Genomic DNA, 19,048 nt, shown 5'->3' on the forward strand with positions numbered 1-19,048 from the left:
CTTTGAGAGCCTAAGAATTAAAAATGTGCATGGGATTTTAAGATCTCACCAATCCCTTTTTCAGTGTGCCTTCTAGGCCTCTGCTCATGAGACCCTCATCCCTGGTATAAATCTGCCCAGGTCACAAAGCCATGATTTCATATGTATAGGCAGCAGAGGGCAGTGGTCAGTAGCAGAGGTAGGCAGCACGTATTCGTCCAGTCAGCAGCACGCATACGCAGGCAGGGAGTCTGGTTCTGACAGAAGGCAGTTGAGGCAGCGGGCCGGCCTCAAAAAAAGAATGCGGTAGAGGCTGATCTGGCCCTGCACCCAAGCCATGCATTGGTCCCACATCAGCATTAACCTCGTGTTCCTTTTGTACTGATTCCATGGTATCATCGGTTATTATGTGAGACCCTGGTTTATTAGTGTCATTGCATATCCATTCATTGACATTCTTAATATCACAATCGGAGCAGCTAGGATTGTCTTAAGGTCATTATCCTAATCATCATCATCGTCTCCTCGTCTTTCTGATTTGTTTAGAATACTATTCCATGCATTTTGGGTTTTGTTTTTAATTTAAACTAAATTCCAAGTGTTGGCAACTATGTAGGAACAATCTTTTATGTTCAGTTTTCTTATGACTTGGATTATGCCACATTCATCTTCAATGTCCGCCAATAGAAGTTTTCGTAGCAATTATTTCCTGCAAACAGATAACTCCTTGATCCATAGACTACAGTACAGATATCATATTTGGAGGCAAAAAAAGCACTTGGAATCTACCTTCCGCTTGCTCTTAGATTTCAGCTATGAGATGTGATGGCAAATTGTTCAAATACAACACTTCCATCTTTTCCTATACAAAGCTGCAATCCTTTCACCTATGGTCTGAAGTGTCGTATCAGTTGTGGAAATCCTTGCCACTCTAGGGTTTTTTTTTTGAGGGGGGGGGGGGGGGGTCTGTATTACAATGGTAGGTTATGTATGTTTTGAAAGAATGAGGATTTTATTTACCAATCAGCAAAAACTGCAACTTACGCCAGTATAACATGTTCTTTGCATGACTTGAAACCAGGAGCAGCTTGCTCCTTAGGACTAATTGGAGATTTACTGGGAAGCAATTTCAATTCCAACCTGTTTTGTCTGCATTATAAGTACAGTGGGTGGGGTGTCATAGTTCTTGATAAGGTAATTAAACTGTAAAAGAAAAACTTGTGCAATGAAATTGGGTGGCGGAGCAGGTGGGGGGAAGAGGGGGTGGTGATTGGGAGGCGAGGATAGGGGAGGGCAGACTTGTACGGTCTGTACCAGAGCCGGTGATGGGAGGCGGGACTGTTGGTTGGGAGGCGGGAAATACTGCTGGGCAGACTTATATGGTCTGTGCCCTGAAAAGGACAGGTACAAATTCAAGGTAAGGTATACACATATGAGTTTGTCTTGGGCAGACTGGATGGACCATGCAGGTCTTTTTCTGCCGTCATCTACTATGTTACTATGTTCTTCACTATGGATTTCTCTACTGAAATCCACTATGGTGGTGGTGGTGGAAATTTCAAAGTCATCCAGTGCTGACTTTGCATTCAGAATCCTCCTGAAGTTACTGATTAAAAAACATTGCCTTTTTGCCAATTGATGGCCCAATGTTCTTTTGCAAAAACCAGACCTAGAGAGCTTTATCTATGTGGTCATTAGGTGACCTTTTTCTTGGTTTTTCCGGAACAACTCCCTTCTTATTTGTCAAGAACTGAGATGTAGTTAACAGTACCACTTTTTTTTAAAGGAATTTTCAATATATTTTACAAGAAAAACTCTTGAACAGAAAAGAAACAAATCATAATTAATAAAGTTACATTGATCATAAGAAAATACTGTGTAGACCATCTTAACCCTCTTTATATAAACTAAAGAAAAACAATTGCTGAGAAGTTCAACTTAAGTAGTAATTGTATTTTAAGTCTATAAAGCATATAGAGATGCAAGGCACAATTCAAAGAACTATCATTAAAAGAAAATAAGTGGAAAAGCAACTCCAACCTAATTTACACTTTAGCGAGTTGAAGTTAGTTACATGAGCTGACAACAGCGGTGAAGGCATCAAGACCTATTTGGAGACCACGAAGGTCATTAAAATGAACTGGTTCAAAGAAAATATATTTAGCTATCATTTAACCACACATTTACAAGTAAAATTGAGTCAGAAGATACCCCCTAACTGGAGAATATGTGGATGCAGTTTCAACCAGGACTGATGCCTTTGTTGAGTTGGTCTAGATACATCAGAAAAAATTCAAGAACTATTTTAGAATTATACAATTAGTCTATGATGAAAAAAACATTTTCAAAATCCAGTGTGGATCTGGTTCTAAAATAAAGTCTGCAATTAAAGTAGCAGTTTATGGTTTCATCCTTTTATTGTCTGAGTCAAATTTAACTCATCAAATGGTATTATAGAACCCACTGCTAAGGATTGGTCAGTTGGTTTCTTAGAATAAGGCAACAGCTAATAAATTCTGGATACCAGAGGGTATTGTCAATTTCTGACACACCTTTTAAAAGTAATAAGAGGAACTACTGTTGGTAATTTTAGGAAAATTTATAAATCTTAGTGTCTTTAATTGTTGCTGATTTTCTAAAGTTTCTTATTTTCCTCTGCAATAACAAATTTTCCTTCATTAAAGCACCTTATCCCTGCTGCAGTTTGACAACTCCAAATGCTGTGTTTTAGTTTCCAAATTAAGAACTTTACCAAGAAGTGAATGAGTTAATATCATCAAAGTAGAAATCTTATTAGAAAAAGTAGTTTCCAAACTCACCAGGGCTTCCCAAATTGTCTCAAGGGTAATCATGTCCGATTGTACAGGCAGCAGAGACTTAGATTATAATAGCAACTCTGCCTGGACACTCTCACACCTCTGTTCAACTATCGCCCTCGTGTCTGTTCCAAATGGCCTGATGGAAAGTTAAGCAACACTTCCCTGTGTTGTTATACAACACTCCACTGCTGTGGACGGCCCCTGGAGCTGGAACAGGCAAGCCCTCCACTGATCCAGACACATCCTCGAGCAAAGCTCTGGAATCATCAGAGGACTCTGCTTCTCTGGGTTGAAGGAGTCTGCTTCAAGTGGGGAGAGTGGTTCACCTCCTACTCCTCCAACCTGCAGTGAAGAGGCTGGCCCAGAACTTGTGCTTCGAACTGCAAAACGATCCATTGGTCCCACTAAGGAAGACACAGCAGCAGCAGGGCAAGCCTTCTGCTTTCTTCTTTGTTTAGGCATTGATTAAAGGCAAATGCTAAGGAAATGTTCCTAAAAGTTGAGGTGGGAGAGGAGCAGGCTGTGGCACTTCCTATTCAAATGCTATCTTGCCTCCAGTTGACTTTGCTTTTTATGTCCAACATTGTTGATATGTTTATACCATATTCTTCTGCCCAGTTTTCACTTTGTTGCCATTGTAGGGTTAAATATTTTATTCAGTCATCGACTGCAGAAACAAGATACAAAGGTTATGTATACTCACAACCTACAGGAAAACAAACAAAACAATGCCCAACACATCAGCTTTCCACTTCCCTTCTCCACACCAACCCTTCCCAGGGGCAGAAGAGGTCTAAACGTGCATCAAAGAAAAACATGAGTCAGTCACAACCACTCAACAGTCTCAGTGCCCCAGAAGCGAAATGTGTTGATGGTATTTTATGTGTAAATTATTTTTATTAGTTAAACAGTAAACAGCAGTACAAGAAAATCTCACAGTGGACATACATTATCATTTACAACAATTTAATTTGCCATAAGCTCCCCCCCCCCCCCCCCCCCTCTCGCTTTGATCCTATTTTAAATATAACACTGTACTCTAGAAACATTTCTGGGGAGGAAAAGGAAATAGTATGGGTTTTTTTCTGCTGCATCCTTGGTCACATTGATGTCATGTCCTGAGGGGTCAGTGCAGGCTGCGAGGATGAGTTGCTGGGATAGTACAACATCGAAAATGTAGAGAATAGGTGAATGCTGGGCTCCCGGTGGCAGAAAGGGAGCCAGGTGCCTAACTGCTGAAGGCTGGGCCTGTTCCCACCTTAGCCCGCCAGCAGATATGCCCCTGCGTCCTGTTCTGGATAATTGGACATCTGGTTAATCTATGTTCTTGTGTGTGTGTGTATATATATATATAAATATATATATATATACAGTGGTGTGCTGGTAAATTTTTAACAGGCTCTCTCTCTGGTCCACCTCGGTGCCCCCCCCCACCTCTGTGCCCCCCCAAAATTGCAGAGCTGCCTATAGCCATGGGGGGGGGGGGGGGGGGGGGGGCAGGCAATGCATTACTGTCTCCAGGGAAAAAAATTAAATGATCCCAGGTTCCAATCTAATTCATGTTTAATGTGGGAGATAAAATGCCATAAATAAGTAAATAAATAAATATAAACTTTTAATGTTGAGCACCTGATTCTCAAAGTGAACATATTCCAAACACTATAATGAAAATAAAATGATTTTTTTTCTCCCTTTGTTGTCTGGTGACTGTTTTTCTGATCATGCTGGCCCAGTATCTGATTCTGCTGCTATCTGTCCTCTTAACTCTGTTTCCAGGGCTTCCTTTCCATCCATGTATTTCTTTCCTCCTTTCTTCTTCATTTCTGGTCCTCAGCTTCTGCCTATTTTCTTCATCCATGTGCAGTTTTTCTCCTCTCTTCCTTTTCCCTCATCTCATCTTCTTCCTCACTCTTCTCTCCCCTCCATCCATGTCCAGCATTTCTTCTCTCTCCCCTGCCCTGCATGCACCCAGATGTCCAGCAATGCCCCTTCTCTCCCCTGCATGCACCCAGATGTCCAGCAGTGACTCCCTTTTCCCCCCTGCCACCCCCTCCCAAGTTGTATCGCGAATTCTTCTCCTCCCGCCCGATCCCTCACCGCCCACTTGTTTTTTTTAATTCCTCGGGGCAGGCAGTCTTGCCTGCCCGCTTCCAGCGCTGACTGTCCTCCCTTGCCGATTCGCGCTTCAAAATGGCCGCCGAGACTTCAGCCGAAGTCTCGTGAGGCTGCCTCTGGAAGTCTCGGCGGCATTTTTAAAGCGCGAATCGGCAAGGGAGAACAGTCAGCGCTGGAAGCGGGCAGGCAAGACCCAAAGACTTCAAAAAACAAGCGGGTGGTGAGGCGGATCCGGAGGGAGGGAGGGAGGAGAGCCAGAGCCGGCTCGCTATTTTCAACAACCGGCTCGCAAGCCGGAAGAAAATTTAACAACCGGCTCCACCACACCACTGTGTGTGTGTGTGTGTATATACAGTGGGGGAAATAAGTATTTGATCCCTTGCTGATTTTGTAAGTTTGCCCACTGACAAAGACATGAGCAGCCCATAATTGAAGGGTAGGTTATTGGTAACAGTGAGAGATAGCACATCACAAATTAAATCCGGAAAATCACATTGTGGAAAGTAAATGAATTTATTTGCATTCTGCAGAGGGAAATAAGTATTTGATCCCCCACCAACCAGTAAGAGATCTGGCCCCTACAGACCAGGTAGATGCTCCAAATCAACTCGTTACCTGCATGACAGACAGCTGTCGGCAATGGTCACCTGTATGAAAGACACCTGTCCACAGACTCAGTGAATCAGTCAGACTCTAACCTCTACAAAATGGCCAAGAGCAAGGAGCTGTCTAAGGATGTCAGGGACAAGATCATACACCTGCACAAGGCTGGAATGGGCTACAAAACCATCAGTAAGACGCTGGGCGAGAAGGAGACAACTGTTGGTGCCATAGTAAGAAAATGGAAGAAGTACAAAATGACTGTCAATCGACAAAGATCTGGGGCTCCACGCAAAATCTCACCTCGTGGGGTATCCTTGATCATGAGGAAGGTTAGAAATCAGCCTACAACTACAAGGGGGGAACTTGTCAATGATCTCAAGGCAGCTGGGACCACTGTCACCACGAAAACCATTGGTAACACATTACGACATAACGGATTGCAATCCTGCAGTGCCCGCAAGGTCCCCCTGCTCCGGAAGGCACATGTGACGGCCCGTCTGAAGTTTGCCAGTGAACACCTGGATGATGCCGAGAGTGATTGGGAGAAGGTGCTGTGGTCAGATGAGACAAAAATTGAGCTCTTTGGCATGAACTCAACTCGCTGTGTTTGGAGGAAGAGAAATGCTGCCTATGACCCAAAGAACACCGTCCCCACTGTCAAGCATGGAGGTGGAAATGTTATGTTTTGGGGGTGTTTCTCTGCTAAGGGCACAGGACTACTTCACCGCATCAATGGGAGAATGGATGGGGCCATGTACCGTACAATTCTGAGTGACAACCTCCTTCCCTCCGCCAGGGCCTTAAAAATGGGTCGTGGCTGGGTCTTCCAGCACGACAATGACCCAAAACATACAGCCAAGGCAACAAAGGAGTGGCTCAGGAAGAAGCACATTAGGGTCATGGAGTGGCCTAGCCAGTCACCAGACCTTAATCCCATTGAAAACTTATGGAGGGAGCTGAAGCTGCGAGTTGCCAAGCGACAGCCCAGAACTCTTAATGATTTAGAGATGATCTGCAAAGAGGAGTGGACCAAAATTCCTCCTGACATGTGTGCAAACCTCATCATCAACTACAGAAGACGTCTGACCGCTGTGCTTGCCAACAAGGGTTTTGCCACCAAGTATTAGGTCTTGTTTGCCAGAGGGATTAAATACTTATTTCCCTCTGCAGAATGCAAATAAATTCATATACTTTCCACAATGTGATTTTCCGGATTTAATTTGTGATGTGCTATCTCTCACTGTTACCAATAACCTACCCTTCAATTATGGGCTGCTCATGTCTTTGTCAGTGGGCAAACTTACAAAATCAGCAAGGGATCAAATACTTATTTCCCCCACTGTATATATATATATATATATATATATATATATATATATAGATACACACACACAGTTAATGGAGACTGTATACTGTACATATAATAAACAGTACTGTACATATGTTTATCAGATGTCAAGTTTGTTTGGGTCACAACGGTTAAGTGCATGCATTTCTTTGGTCCCAGACCCTTGCACTTTGTGTGTGTGTATATACAGATATCAAGAAAAGAGCGGGTTTATATGAGTGGGAACCCTGTTCAAAAACAGTGATAAGGAAAAGTACACACACACACTCACTCTCTCTGTAGGTGCATATCTTGACATCAGTGCTGTTTGTAGATCGTAATCAACAGCTATGTAGTGATGAAACTCCTCTTCAGTAACACGGGCTGGGATGTCAATAACCGCTTCATCTGACACGTTTGCAACAGCTGCATCTGTTTTGTCCCTCTCCACATCCTTAACGAAGCTTGCCCGCTTGTAGCAGTTCACAATGGTTGCCTGTGTAACATGATTCCAGGCTTCTTTCTGCAGCTGTAGGGAATCCAACAGTGATAGATTACGAGCCAGTTCAACAGCACGTTTATCCTTGCCAGTCTGGTCATCCATAACGCTCATCAGACGACATAGCACAAGAGCCCCATAATGTTGTTTGAAATTGGCTATTATGCCCTGATCGATAGGTTGCATCAGTGAGTTAGTGTTTGGTGGCAGGAAGACCACCTTGACATTAGACAGTCTGACATCATCCCTATGTGCAGCACAATTATCACAAAGCAACAAAATCTGACGCTTTTGTGCCCGCATTCTAGTGTCTACCTTCTTTAGCCACTGCTTCCAAATTTCCCCAGTCATCCATGAATTTGCGTTAGCCTCGTATGACACAGGAAGTCACTTAACTTTCTTGGAGCAACGGGGCTGTTTGCTCTTTCCAATGACGAGGGGTTCCAACTTCTCACTCCCATCCATATTGCAGCAAAGGAGGATTGCCAGTCGGTCCTTCGACATTTTACCTCCAGTAGTTTCGGCTTGTTTGAATGCAAGTGTTCCATCAGGAATCGCTCACCAGTAGAGACCATTTTCGTCAGCATTGAAAATGTCACAAGGTGCAAACTTGTTGAAGATGGTAGGAAGAACTGAAACAACCCAATTTTCAGTACCAAAGTCATCAGCGTCTTGTTTCTCACCATGCTGTTCCTTGAATTTTATGTTGTTCCTCTCCTTCCATCTTTCCAACCATCCAACAGTGGCTTTGAATTCAGTTAGTCCAAGACTTTCAGCTAGCTGGTTAGCTTTCTCCATAAGCAGTGGATCACTGACTGGAAACTGTCTGCTCCTGACTCGAGAAAACCGCTGAAGAAGAGCATCTTCTATCTCCTCAGCTTTTCCCCGCCCGTTTTCGTTTCGGATTTGTATTGTTTTGTCAGTCTTCCAGAAGCTGGTCTTTCTGTTTCAAGCTACGTGAAATTTGACTGGGATTGACACCATATTCTGTAGTAATAGATGCTTGACTTTGTTTGTTTTCTAATTTTGTAAGAACTTCTATTCATTCAGCCAGTGTTAAAGTCTTACAGTTCCGCTGCAAAGACGATAACCTCAGTGTACACTCTAACAACATTCTTTCACTTATTCTGCCTGGAGAACCAAGCGAAAGCTACTACAAAGAAAATATTCCACTCAATGTGGAATAGGTAAAAAGTGGGATGTTTGACCATGGAAATACAAATCCTGGAGACAATATCATAAAAGCTTCTTTATTGAAGAAAAGACTCGACACACGTTCCATGCTGCGCTCCTAGTGACCCGCTACGGACAAGCTTACCACGAAAGGTCTTTTTCAAGACCACTTTTGTAATATAGCCAATCACTTTACGTTTGATTCGTCACACGGACCAAATCGTGTTTCAGGCATTTCGGATTCATATACGCTACGTCATAGCGGGAGACTCCTGATGCAGGCCTGTAGGCCGAAACACAACAGTTGTGTCGAGTCTTTTCTTCAATAAAGAAGCTTTTATGATATTGTCTCCAGGATTTGTATTTCCGTGGTCAAACATCCCACTTTTTACCTATTTCTGTGTTTTCCCGTGGGGCGTTCGAGTTCTCTGCTTGATTGCGGATTTTTTTTGAACATATACCACTCAATGTGGAAACTCAAACGCTTGAAACCATTCTTCGTGAGAGAAACATTCCACAATTTGATACAATCAATGGTATTAAGCCATGTTGACTATTGCAATAGAATTCATGCAGGCTGTAAAGTACAAATCATAAGGAGACTCCAGACCGCTCAGAACACGGCAGCCAGACTAGTGTTTGGAAAAAACGCGATTATGAAAGTGCCAAACGCCTCCGAGAACAACTGCAGTGGCTCCCAATCAAGGAACGCATCGCTTGCAAACTCTGCTCCCTAGTTCATAAAATAATCTACGGCGATGCCCCAGAATACATGACAGACCTTATAGATCTACCAACTAGCAACACAACAGAATCATCATGAACATACCTAAATCTCCACTACCCAAGCTGCAAAAGACTCAAATACAAATCAACTTATGGATCTAGCTTTTCCTACATAAGCGCACAATTTTGGAATGCATTACCAACAGCTGTGAAAACGTACGACCACATAAAATTCTGGAAATCACTCAAAACTTACCTTTTTAAAAAGGCGTACCTAACTGCCCCAACATAAACGCCTAAACCCAACAACACAGTGCAACCAAGACTCGACCAAACATAAACCAACTCTTCCTCTCTACTAAACCATAGCTTGCATGGACATTAAAAAAAACTCTTCTTCTCTATGATTTCCTCACGTGTCTGTCATATTTGAACTTTATTCTACCATGTCATTACTTTTGTATTTGTTCATACTGGATTTGGCGAATGCCTTATGGTTATATGTAAGCCACATTGAGCCCACAAATAGGTGGGAAAATGTGGGATACAAATGAAACAAATAAAAATAAAGGGGCGGTAAATTTGAAATCTCGGTTGTTACGTGCTAATCAGCTTCCATAGTCCGTGCGCGCGCGCTTATGCGGAGTTTTCCTTGCAGCTGAGTGGTCATAAACCATGCGTGTAAGTGAATCTTGCACTTATCAGTGGTGCGCTAAACTGAAGTTTGTCCTTATAGAAATTGATGGCACTATAAACTGGACCAAAGTATGGCATGTAGTTAAATAGAGAGCATGTGCTTATCCGACGTGCACTTTGTGCATGTATGTGTGTGTGTGTGTGTATATATATATATATATATACATACATACATATACACACACACGTGTCTGCATAAGTTACTTGATTAATATTAAATGCTTTACTTTTTGTCTAGATTGTAAGCTCTTTGAGCAGGGACTGTCTTTCTTGTGTGTTTGTACAGCGCTGCGTACACTTTGTAGCGCTCTAGAAATGTTAAATAGTAGTAGTAATCCTCTACTGCCTTGCGTCACAAACTGCTGCAGTAGGGGAAAAAAAATAAAGAACATATCATTAATCATCATACTTACAAATTTTAACCAAAAGGCAGCTGTAAATAAATAAAAAAAATAATGCAGAAAAACACAAATTACAAAGAATAGCTAAACAGAGCCTTGCCGCTTTCACAGCCAAGTCAGAAATGCACCCTCTCTCCTGCAAACCATAGTTTAGCTTTCGAGGTTTGATTGAGAACAAGAGACAGTATGACTTAAAGTTGAAGCCATTTAGGTTACTCTCTGTTTCCCCTTCGGCGCGTAGCCGTCGTTCTGTGTACACTCAAAGCCTATGAGCTGCTGCATTCACGTTGTCTTCTTTATTATTGGTAGCATTTGTAAGTAATCTACGGATGTACACAGAAGTATAATAACGGAATAACGTTTAATAGATTTAGTAGTTTGTTATAAATCGTAATCATTCTGTCAGTGTGTGTGTGTGTGTGTGTGTGGGGGGGGGGGGGGGGGGCTGGTTACACGGACACCATCCTAGGGTGTATTATATTCGTGCAGAGATTTTAAATGCTCCCAGGTTTTAATAGAAGAAAAAAAATCTTTTTTTTTTCTTCCTGTGCCTAGATCAAAAGCGAAAGATGGATTGTGGGAACTTGCTCCTTTTGCTTTTGTTTTGTGGAATGAAGGCAAAGCTACTCATCCATACTCTGTAAGCCACATTGAGCCTGCAAAAAGGTGGGGTACAAATACAATAAATAAATGTCCAGAGTCAGTGTAAATTTGCCAACATTTTCCATTTGTGTGATACATATTTATTTCCTGCGCAAAGTCAGTTTTCAACAGCATTTTCTCAGTTATTACCTAAAAATGTGAACACAATTATAATGTTAATAAGTTTTGGATGTCACTGAATCCTATTCTTCTGTCTCACTGTATTTGCAGTATGGGATGCTTTCAAAATAAATTAAAAAAGCTGTCAAGTAAAAAAAAAAAATCGTTTGTCCTCCACCTTTTAAAAGGTACTGCCTATTCCACTGCAATAGGTTTTGACTTTTTTTTTTTTACAGCTGGACCCCACATAGGCACTCCATTATTACTAATAATCTTTTATTATTGCTTTTAATAGCGTTTGCTATTGTTTTGGAAGTACTTGTGACTCCATCTACTGTCAGCAAGCTATGCCTGGTTAACCCCTAGATCGCCTCCTACCGTCTCCTGTTCTCAATCAAACCTCATTGGTCAAAAGAAGTTTTCATTTCAGTTTAACTTTCGAGATAAATCTGCAACACTCCTACCAAAGCGTTAAGAGGAGATGCGAAGAGCGTATGTCTCCGGATCTGGCCGATTGATGATCGACCCGCACACCTGCTTATCGCACTATACTACAAATTCTCTTTCGCTCCGACTCCGATTATGATTCAAATATGGAACAAAAATGGTGCGCGTTCGTGCGTCTGCGCCCGGGCTTCCTGATCGGCGCTGATTGGTGCAGTTTGGCCGCGGCGGCTCTTCTCGGCTCAGAGGCCAATGGCGAAGAGAGGTAGGGCTAGGGCTATACCGAGCCTAGCTCCTCCTCTTTACTACAGGGGGTTCCGAAAAGTCGGAGGTTTCCGCGGAGCTGACGACAAACGAGGGAAGGCAGCGCCTCTCGTATAATTACTTTATTAAAAAAAAAAAAAAAACACGCCGGTGGCCGGTCGGGGCTGCGCTTCCTCCTACCCCCAACTCCGTCAAACAGACGTTATAAAGCCCCCTCCCACTCAGCGGAAAAGCGCTCGCGCCCCTGACAGGTACAGGCTCGTTACAAGCAGGGTGGAAGAAGGAAGAAGCCGGGTCTGTGCTGTCACTAGCGCGCGCGTAGGAACGGAAGGGCTCGTGGCCGGGGAACTCTTCTTTCTGGAACTCTTAAGCGCTCGCGCTCACTTGTCTCTCGTCACGTCTGTCGTGCCAGGGAAGATTCAGAGCTTGAATCGAAGATGCCGTTGTTGCACAAGGAGCCGTTCACCAGGCGGGAACCTCCCGCGGATTTACGACCTGACGAAGAAGTCTTTTACTGCCGAGTGACCAAAGAGATCTTCAGGGATTATGAGTAAGGACCTATTCATACTTGGGACAGGAAACTAAGGGAGGGAGGCGGTAGCAGCCTCCTTTCCACCGGCTCTTCGCCAACCCCCTACGGTCACTGAGCCCTGGGAGTTCAGATTAAATGGCAGTCCCCGGCGCCCTCCTTGCCCTTTATTCATTGAAATTAAAAAAGTTTATGGGGAAAGCGGCCGTGGGGTTTGGTGTGGCAGTTAGATGGGTTTTTAAGTGAGTGTGCAAGGGGAACGGTGGTGGGTATATTTGCTGCTCTCTTCTTCCCCGAAGCTCCAGTGCTGCGAGAGCTTTTCATGAACTGTTAGGCCTAAAACTGGGGAAGTCTCGCTCAAATGAAAAACTTTACTCGAGTAGGATAGGAAAAGAAACCGTACGTTTTATGGAGAGACCCACCTTTCGTTACTTCGTTCTTAACCATTTCGCCCCCATCCCATTCTGTGTGGGGGCTTTCATTCCTTGGATGCCACCAGGGTTTTGTCTTTAAATGAGGTTTGAGTCGATGCAGAAAGCGGTGGCCACAGCCAGCATATGCAGCCCGTGGCATGTGCCTCATTGTTTTGTTACGAATCCGGGGCATGTGGGACAGAAAGGGATTCTGCCACTGTTGTTTAGCATTTTATTTCGCTTTTTTTTTTTTCTTTTGCGAGTAGTTAAGGCAGAGTCTGTTTCTGGAGTTTGTAAGACTATTGAGTTTGGAGGCGCTGGAGCAGCGACTTGATGCTGTACGATAGTCTTACTGTATTGACTCCTAGCCAGATGCACTAACTCCAAGGAAAGAGCCCTTCCCTTACCGGTCCCGTAGCGAATCGTTAAAAAACGAGCATGCATGAAGGAAATTGTATGCAAATGAGCGCTGTTAGCTCATTTGCACGCGATTTCCTTCCCAAGGAGGGGAAAAGCCAGTTAGCCAGCCATGCATGCGCAGAGCAGCCAGTCATTATGTTGGCTGCGATGCGCATGGCAAAGACGGCTTCATACACGTCACTCTCAAAAAAAAAAAAAAAGGACGTCCCTGACGAGCACTTGGACGTCTTTTTTCTTCAGATTTTCTGATGGGCGTCCTTTTTGGATGTGTTTTTCTTATGTGCCCGAAATGACCACCGCCGGTGAGAATCGGGGATTGGGACTTGGTGAGGATGTCGAAATCAAAACTATTTGGATGCCCCTTTTGATTATGCCCCTCCAGGTCTCTCTCAGCCAATCACAGCGCGTTTAGCTGTCACCTAAACGCGCTGCGATTGGCTGAGAGAGACCTGGAGGGGCATAATCGAAAGGGATGTCCAAATAGTTTTGATTTGGGCGTCCTCACACGTCCCTATCCCCGATTCTCTCCAGCGGTGGTCATTTCGGGCACGTAAGATAATAGAAATAAAACATGGAAAAGAAAATAAGATACTTTTTTTATTGGGCATAACTTAATACATTTCTTGATTAGCATTCGAAGGTTACTGGTCTTCGTTAGATCGGAAATAAGCAAATGTTGGTAGATGACAGTATATATAAGTGAAACATCAAAGCATTCCAGTGACAATCTAACAGGATGGGGGTGGATAGGTGAGAGACAGGAAGAGTCTTGGTGGATGAGGGACAGGGAGATATGCATGGAGCTAGGAGGGCGACAAAGCAGTACAATTTTATGATTAATAATGTGCTAGAAAACCCAGATCTTTAAGTTCTGTCTGGTGGGTGTCAAAATATTTAATCATTCTGACTTCAAAGGTCTTACGTTCCTGTATTGTTTTAAAGTTCCCTTTAAGGATTCTTACCATGAAATCACAGGTACAGTGTTCTGGTTTTGTAAAGTGCTGCCTCACAGGCGTGACATCTTTATTGGTACTAGCATTTTTCATATGGTGTCTGTGTAAATTAAATCTCATCTTTAGCATCTAACTTGTTTCTCCAATGTAGCAGCCTTCGTTGCATTTTTTATACTGAATGATATATACCACATTGGAAGATGAGCACTTGAAAGATTCCTTAATGTTGAATATTTTTCCTTTGTGAATGACCGTGGGGTCCTGTGAAATGTTTTGGTATAGTTTGCAGCTGGATATATTGCAAGGATGTTTGCCATTCTTTTCTTTTTGAGTCTATGTTGGGAGCTTATTTCTAATTAGCTTGTGTTTTAAGTTGGGTGGCTGTTGGAAAGCCAGCACTGGTGGGGATGGGCATGTAAGAAAAAGACGTCCAAGAACACCGCCGGGGAGAATCGGGGATTGGGATGTGCGAGGATGCCCAAATCAAAACTATTTAGACGTCCCTTTCGATTATGCTCCTCCAGTTCTCTCTCCGTCAATCACAGCGTGTTTAGCTGACATCAGTGACAGCTAAACGTGCTGTGATTGGCTGAGAGAGACCTGGAGGGGCATAATCGAAAGGGACGTCCAAATAGTTTTGATTTGGAAATCTTCGCATGTCCCGATCCCTGATTATCTCCGTTGGTGGTGATTTCAGGCACGTAAGAAGAACACGTCCAAAAAGGATGCCCATCACAAAATCTGAAGAAAAGAAAGTGTTCATCAGGGACGTCCTTTTTTTTTTTTTTTTTTTGAGTGAAGGACGTCCAAGTGTTAGCACTTGAAAGGACGTCCCTGATGAGCGCTTGGACGTTTTATTTTTCTTCTAGTGTTTGCAGTGGGCGTCCTCCTCTGCATGGGTCCCGCTCACAGCAGCCCCAACGAGAGGTGCAGACCTCCCGTTAGGTTTTCCACGGTGCATGGGGTCGGAAACAATAGTGCATCGCATTCACATTGTAATAGTAATTAGCTCATTTGCAGTCCATTTTCGTTAGCTGCTACCGTGACAGGAAAATGGCTCGGAGAACCCTTTTGTGCGTGTCCCAGTTTACTACTTGTGCGATAAACTGGCTAGAACCAGTTTAAAAACCACTTGCTGGCTTGTTAAGTTTAGTGCATCTGGCCCTCCGTTCGTTATTCCACCCTGATAAGCTAGGAGTGGTGACTTAGGGTGGTCTGGAGCTGGGGTGTGGATCTGGAGGATCTGGGTTTTACCACCTTCCCTTTTCCAGTGAAATTGTTCACTTTTGTCGGTGGATTTTAAGGTCTTTGACCTGAAGCACTCATGAATAATGAAATCCATTTTTGATACATTTGACAATATAGTAGGGGGCATCCATTAATTAAATTTTAATCCATGTCCTCAGGATTTTGGAGACTTAAGTTCATATGATATGTGCAAGGCAGAATAAAAAGTGAAATGGCATTGGAAGAACTTTTTGTAGTATAAAACTGTAGTGACTTTAATGCATGGGGATATGCATGCTTTAAAGTTGTGGCGTTTTTAGTGATATGCCTGTGCTTCTTTCTCGTTTTTGACTAAGATAATTTTGTTTTAAAAGTTTGTTGTAGGTTGCACAGTGAGCCATCCTTTCTTCCTTCTGTTTTTGATATAGAAAGAAGCCCGGGGGAAGAGTCCGTTTATTTATGAAAGGCATAAATGGGGTAAATTTTATAGAATGGTTATTCAGTTTATTTATGAAAGGCATAAATGGGGTAAAACTTATAGAATGGTTATTCCAGAAAGTTGATCTGTTTCTTCATTTCCGCAAACTATTCCGCAAACTATTGAAGACTCATCTCTTTGGTAAGACTTATCGCAAGGATGAAAAAACATATAAAGTCTATAGAAATTAACAGAAATGCGTCAATACACTCTCTTCTAAACTCTCTTCCCCCTTATCCTCACCACACTTAAAACTCTATCTATAGTTAATATTGTTAACATAATTGTCTCTTATTATTGTCCTATCGCCCTATCATTTTCCCATTGTTATACTCCACTGTTCTCTTTCCTTATTGATACTTTGAATTTGCCTTACCACAACCCTTCGCAATCCATAATTGAATTGTAACAAAATGTATTTCCATTATGCACTATGTATTGTAAGCCACACTGAGCCCGCAAATAGGTGGGAAAATGTGGGATACAAATGCAACTAAATAAATACAATTTCCAGGAATAGGTAGTGGTTTTCCCATCCCCATGGACTTGTTCAACCTGTATTGAATCAGCTAGTCACCTTGATTATTTATTTACCTCTGGTAAGGGGTTCCGTAGCTTAATTTTATCCAGGGTTTGAATATACTTTTCTAGGATCTGTTTTCAGTCTGCTGCTGGTTAGTTTGTGTCATTCTTGTTTTATTGTTTACCTTTTTCACCTCATCCATGGTTTTTAAACTTATGTCACCTCCATGGACTTGTTCAACCTGTATTGAATCTGTTAGTCACCTTGATTATTTATTTACCTTTGGTAAGGGGTTCCATAGCTTAATTTTATGCAGGGTTTGAGTATACTTTTCTAGGATCTGTTTTCAGTCTGCTGTTGGTTAGTTTGTGTCATTCTTGTTTTATTGTTTACCTCTTTCACCTCCTCCTTGATTTTTAAACTTATGTCACATTCCTTGTCTTCCTTTTCCAAGCTGAGTAATACTAACCTATTCAGTTTCTTTTTCTTTTTTTTTTGTATAGGAGAGTTGTTATATCGCCTTTATCCTTTGTTGCCTTTCTCTTTGAACCTTTTATATTTCTGCAATATCCTTTCAGAAATGCACTCAATATTCCTATTATGGATCTGTAATGATATTTGGTTGTTTTTTTTCCCCAAATAATGCTTAATACTATTTTGGCATTTCTAATGGTTGCAGTACACATTTCAATATATTCACTGTGACTCAAAGACCTTTTTTGGGTGGTGATTCGTAATTAGGGCCAGCCCAACCTTTAGGCAAGTCAAGTAGTCGCCTAGGGCAGTGAAAAGCAGCTGCACTTAAAGCAAAACAGTAGGTCCTGTCAGCCACACTATCGAAGAACCATTAGTACATACTTTAACCATCATTTTTATAGAATATTTCTGTGATCATTATGGTTGAGTTTAATTGCCAAAATCTTGGAAAGGGGTTGTGGGCTGCAGGCTTGGGGCCTGAAAGTTGAGGGAGGTGGTGTAAAGTTGAAGGTATGGTATTGTTCTCCTAACACAGAACCCAGCACTGTGTAACTGTTTGGAGCTATTTTTTCCAGTGTGTCACTTTGCAATTGTCCACATTATTTTATCTGTCATTTAGGTGCCCAGTTTCCTAGTGTCACAAGAACTTCAATTTCTCAGTCCTGTGCTTTTTTACCCTCATTGAATATTTTTTTCTGATATATAAATTTGATCACAAAACTCATTGATTTCTCCAGCTCACTTATGAACGAAAGGATAATTCCTTATCGTCCCTCCGGACAGGCCCAGAATGTGACTGATGGGTTGTGCATGCTTTCCAGCAGGTGGAGACTGAGAAAAAAAACCTTCATCTAGCCAATAAGAGCCCTTGTCAGCTAGAGAAAGATCCAGTAATCTCAGTCTCCAGCAGGTGGAAGGTGGTGAGCCCTGTAGTCTCATTCCTTTCTTTGATTATTAATTCTTTATGCTTTAATTTTTGTTATCTTTCTGTTTTGTCTGTGGATTCTAGCATGTCTTGTGGTTTCCTGTGCCTTAAAAAAAAAAACCCAACAACAAAAAACCTGTTCCTTAGCCTCCCTCCGGACCGGCCCAGAATGTGACTGATGGGTTGTGCACGCCTTCCAGCAGGTGGAGACTGAGAAAAGACTGTGACTCTAGAGAGCCAATAAGAGCCCTTGCCAGACAGAGAAAGATCCAGTAATCTCAGTCTCCAGCAGGTGGAAGGTGGTGAGTCCTTCAGTCTCATTCCTTTTTTCTGGTCTATTCTGACTTAGTGATTTTGAATCATTTCATTTTTCTGCTGAAAGGTTCAGATTATTCTGTGCATTTTACAAAAAAAAAAAAAAAAACCTGCTTGTTAGGGGCTGAGGTCCGTGGGGGCCTCCATTTGCCCTGGGGGTGCCACACTCGAGGAGTCCCTCCCCCCTAAACCTCCCTGAAGTAACAGCATTTGGTGCCTATTTCTGCTGTTTTGTATAGCAGACTGTTGTCAGGAACAGTCTGACTGAAGTGAGTTCCCTCCAGCTCTTTCTGTTTAAGAACTGTTGAGGCAAGGGAGAGGCAGCTGCTATAAATGGAGCAATAAAGATAATGGAACTACAGCAATCCAGGCTTTGAGTCTGTGATTTCTGTCAGGGTGCTATTTTTTCTAATTGAGATTGAGCAAGCAGGGCAGCTCCAGTTCTGTCTTTAGCGCTGTTAGCGATTTTACTTTCGTTTTCGCGCCGGAGTTTTATTTACCTCATCAGCTGTTCACAATGTCGGCTTTGAGTCTGTGATTGCTGTCAGGGTGCTGTTTTTTCTAATTGAGATTGAGCAAGCAGAGCAGCTCCGGTTCTATCTTTAGCACTGTTAGCGATTTTACTTTCGTTTTCGCGCCGGAGTTTTATTTACCTCATCAGCTGTTCGCAATGTCGGAAAAGTTGCGGCGGTGTTCGGTTTGTCAGCGCCGGGGCCTCGCTTCGAGTGGGGTGTGTAAATTTTGTACTGCGGTGGACATTTTGCAGGAGCAGGGTGCAGGACCGTCTGTATCGTTGGCGCCGGTAGTTCCGCCGTCTGGGGGGTCCGATTCAGGTAGCGGTAAGGCGGTTGTGTCCCCCGTTCCCTCGCTACTGGTTTTGGCGGGAACGTCCGCCATTTTGGATATGACCCGCTCTGATTTGTCTCGGGATCCCCTGGTTTCACTGCCAGCTGCTCCAGCTATGGTCCTATCTCAGGGGA

General features: G+C 42.9%; 1 protein-coding gene across 1 annotated transcript in view; it reads left to right on the top strand.

The window, feature by feature from the left end:
• The first annotated feature begins 11,897 nt into the window (after nucleotides 1–11,897).
• Nucleotides 11,898–19,048, top strand: part of BAZ1A (bromodomain adjacent to zinc finger domain 1A) — a 763,171-nt gene continuing 756,020 nt past the window's right edge. Inside the window, 1 exon segment of the mRNA XM_030214053.1 lies at nucleotides 11,898–12,358. Within this exon segment, the coding sequence (XP_030069913.1) occupies nucleotides 12,246–12,358 (113 nt within the window). The 5' untranslated portion in view covers nucleotides 11,898–12,245.

The sequence above is a fragment of the Microcaecilia unicolor genome, chromosome 9 (genome assembly GCF_901765095.1).
Source record: "Microcaecilia unicolor chromosome 9, aMicUni1.1, whole genome shotgun sequence".
Classification (NCBI taxonomy): Eukaryota; Metazoa; Chordata; class Amphibia; order Gymnophiona; family Siphonopidae; genus Microcaecilia; species Microcaecilia unicolor.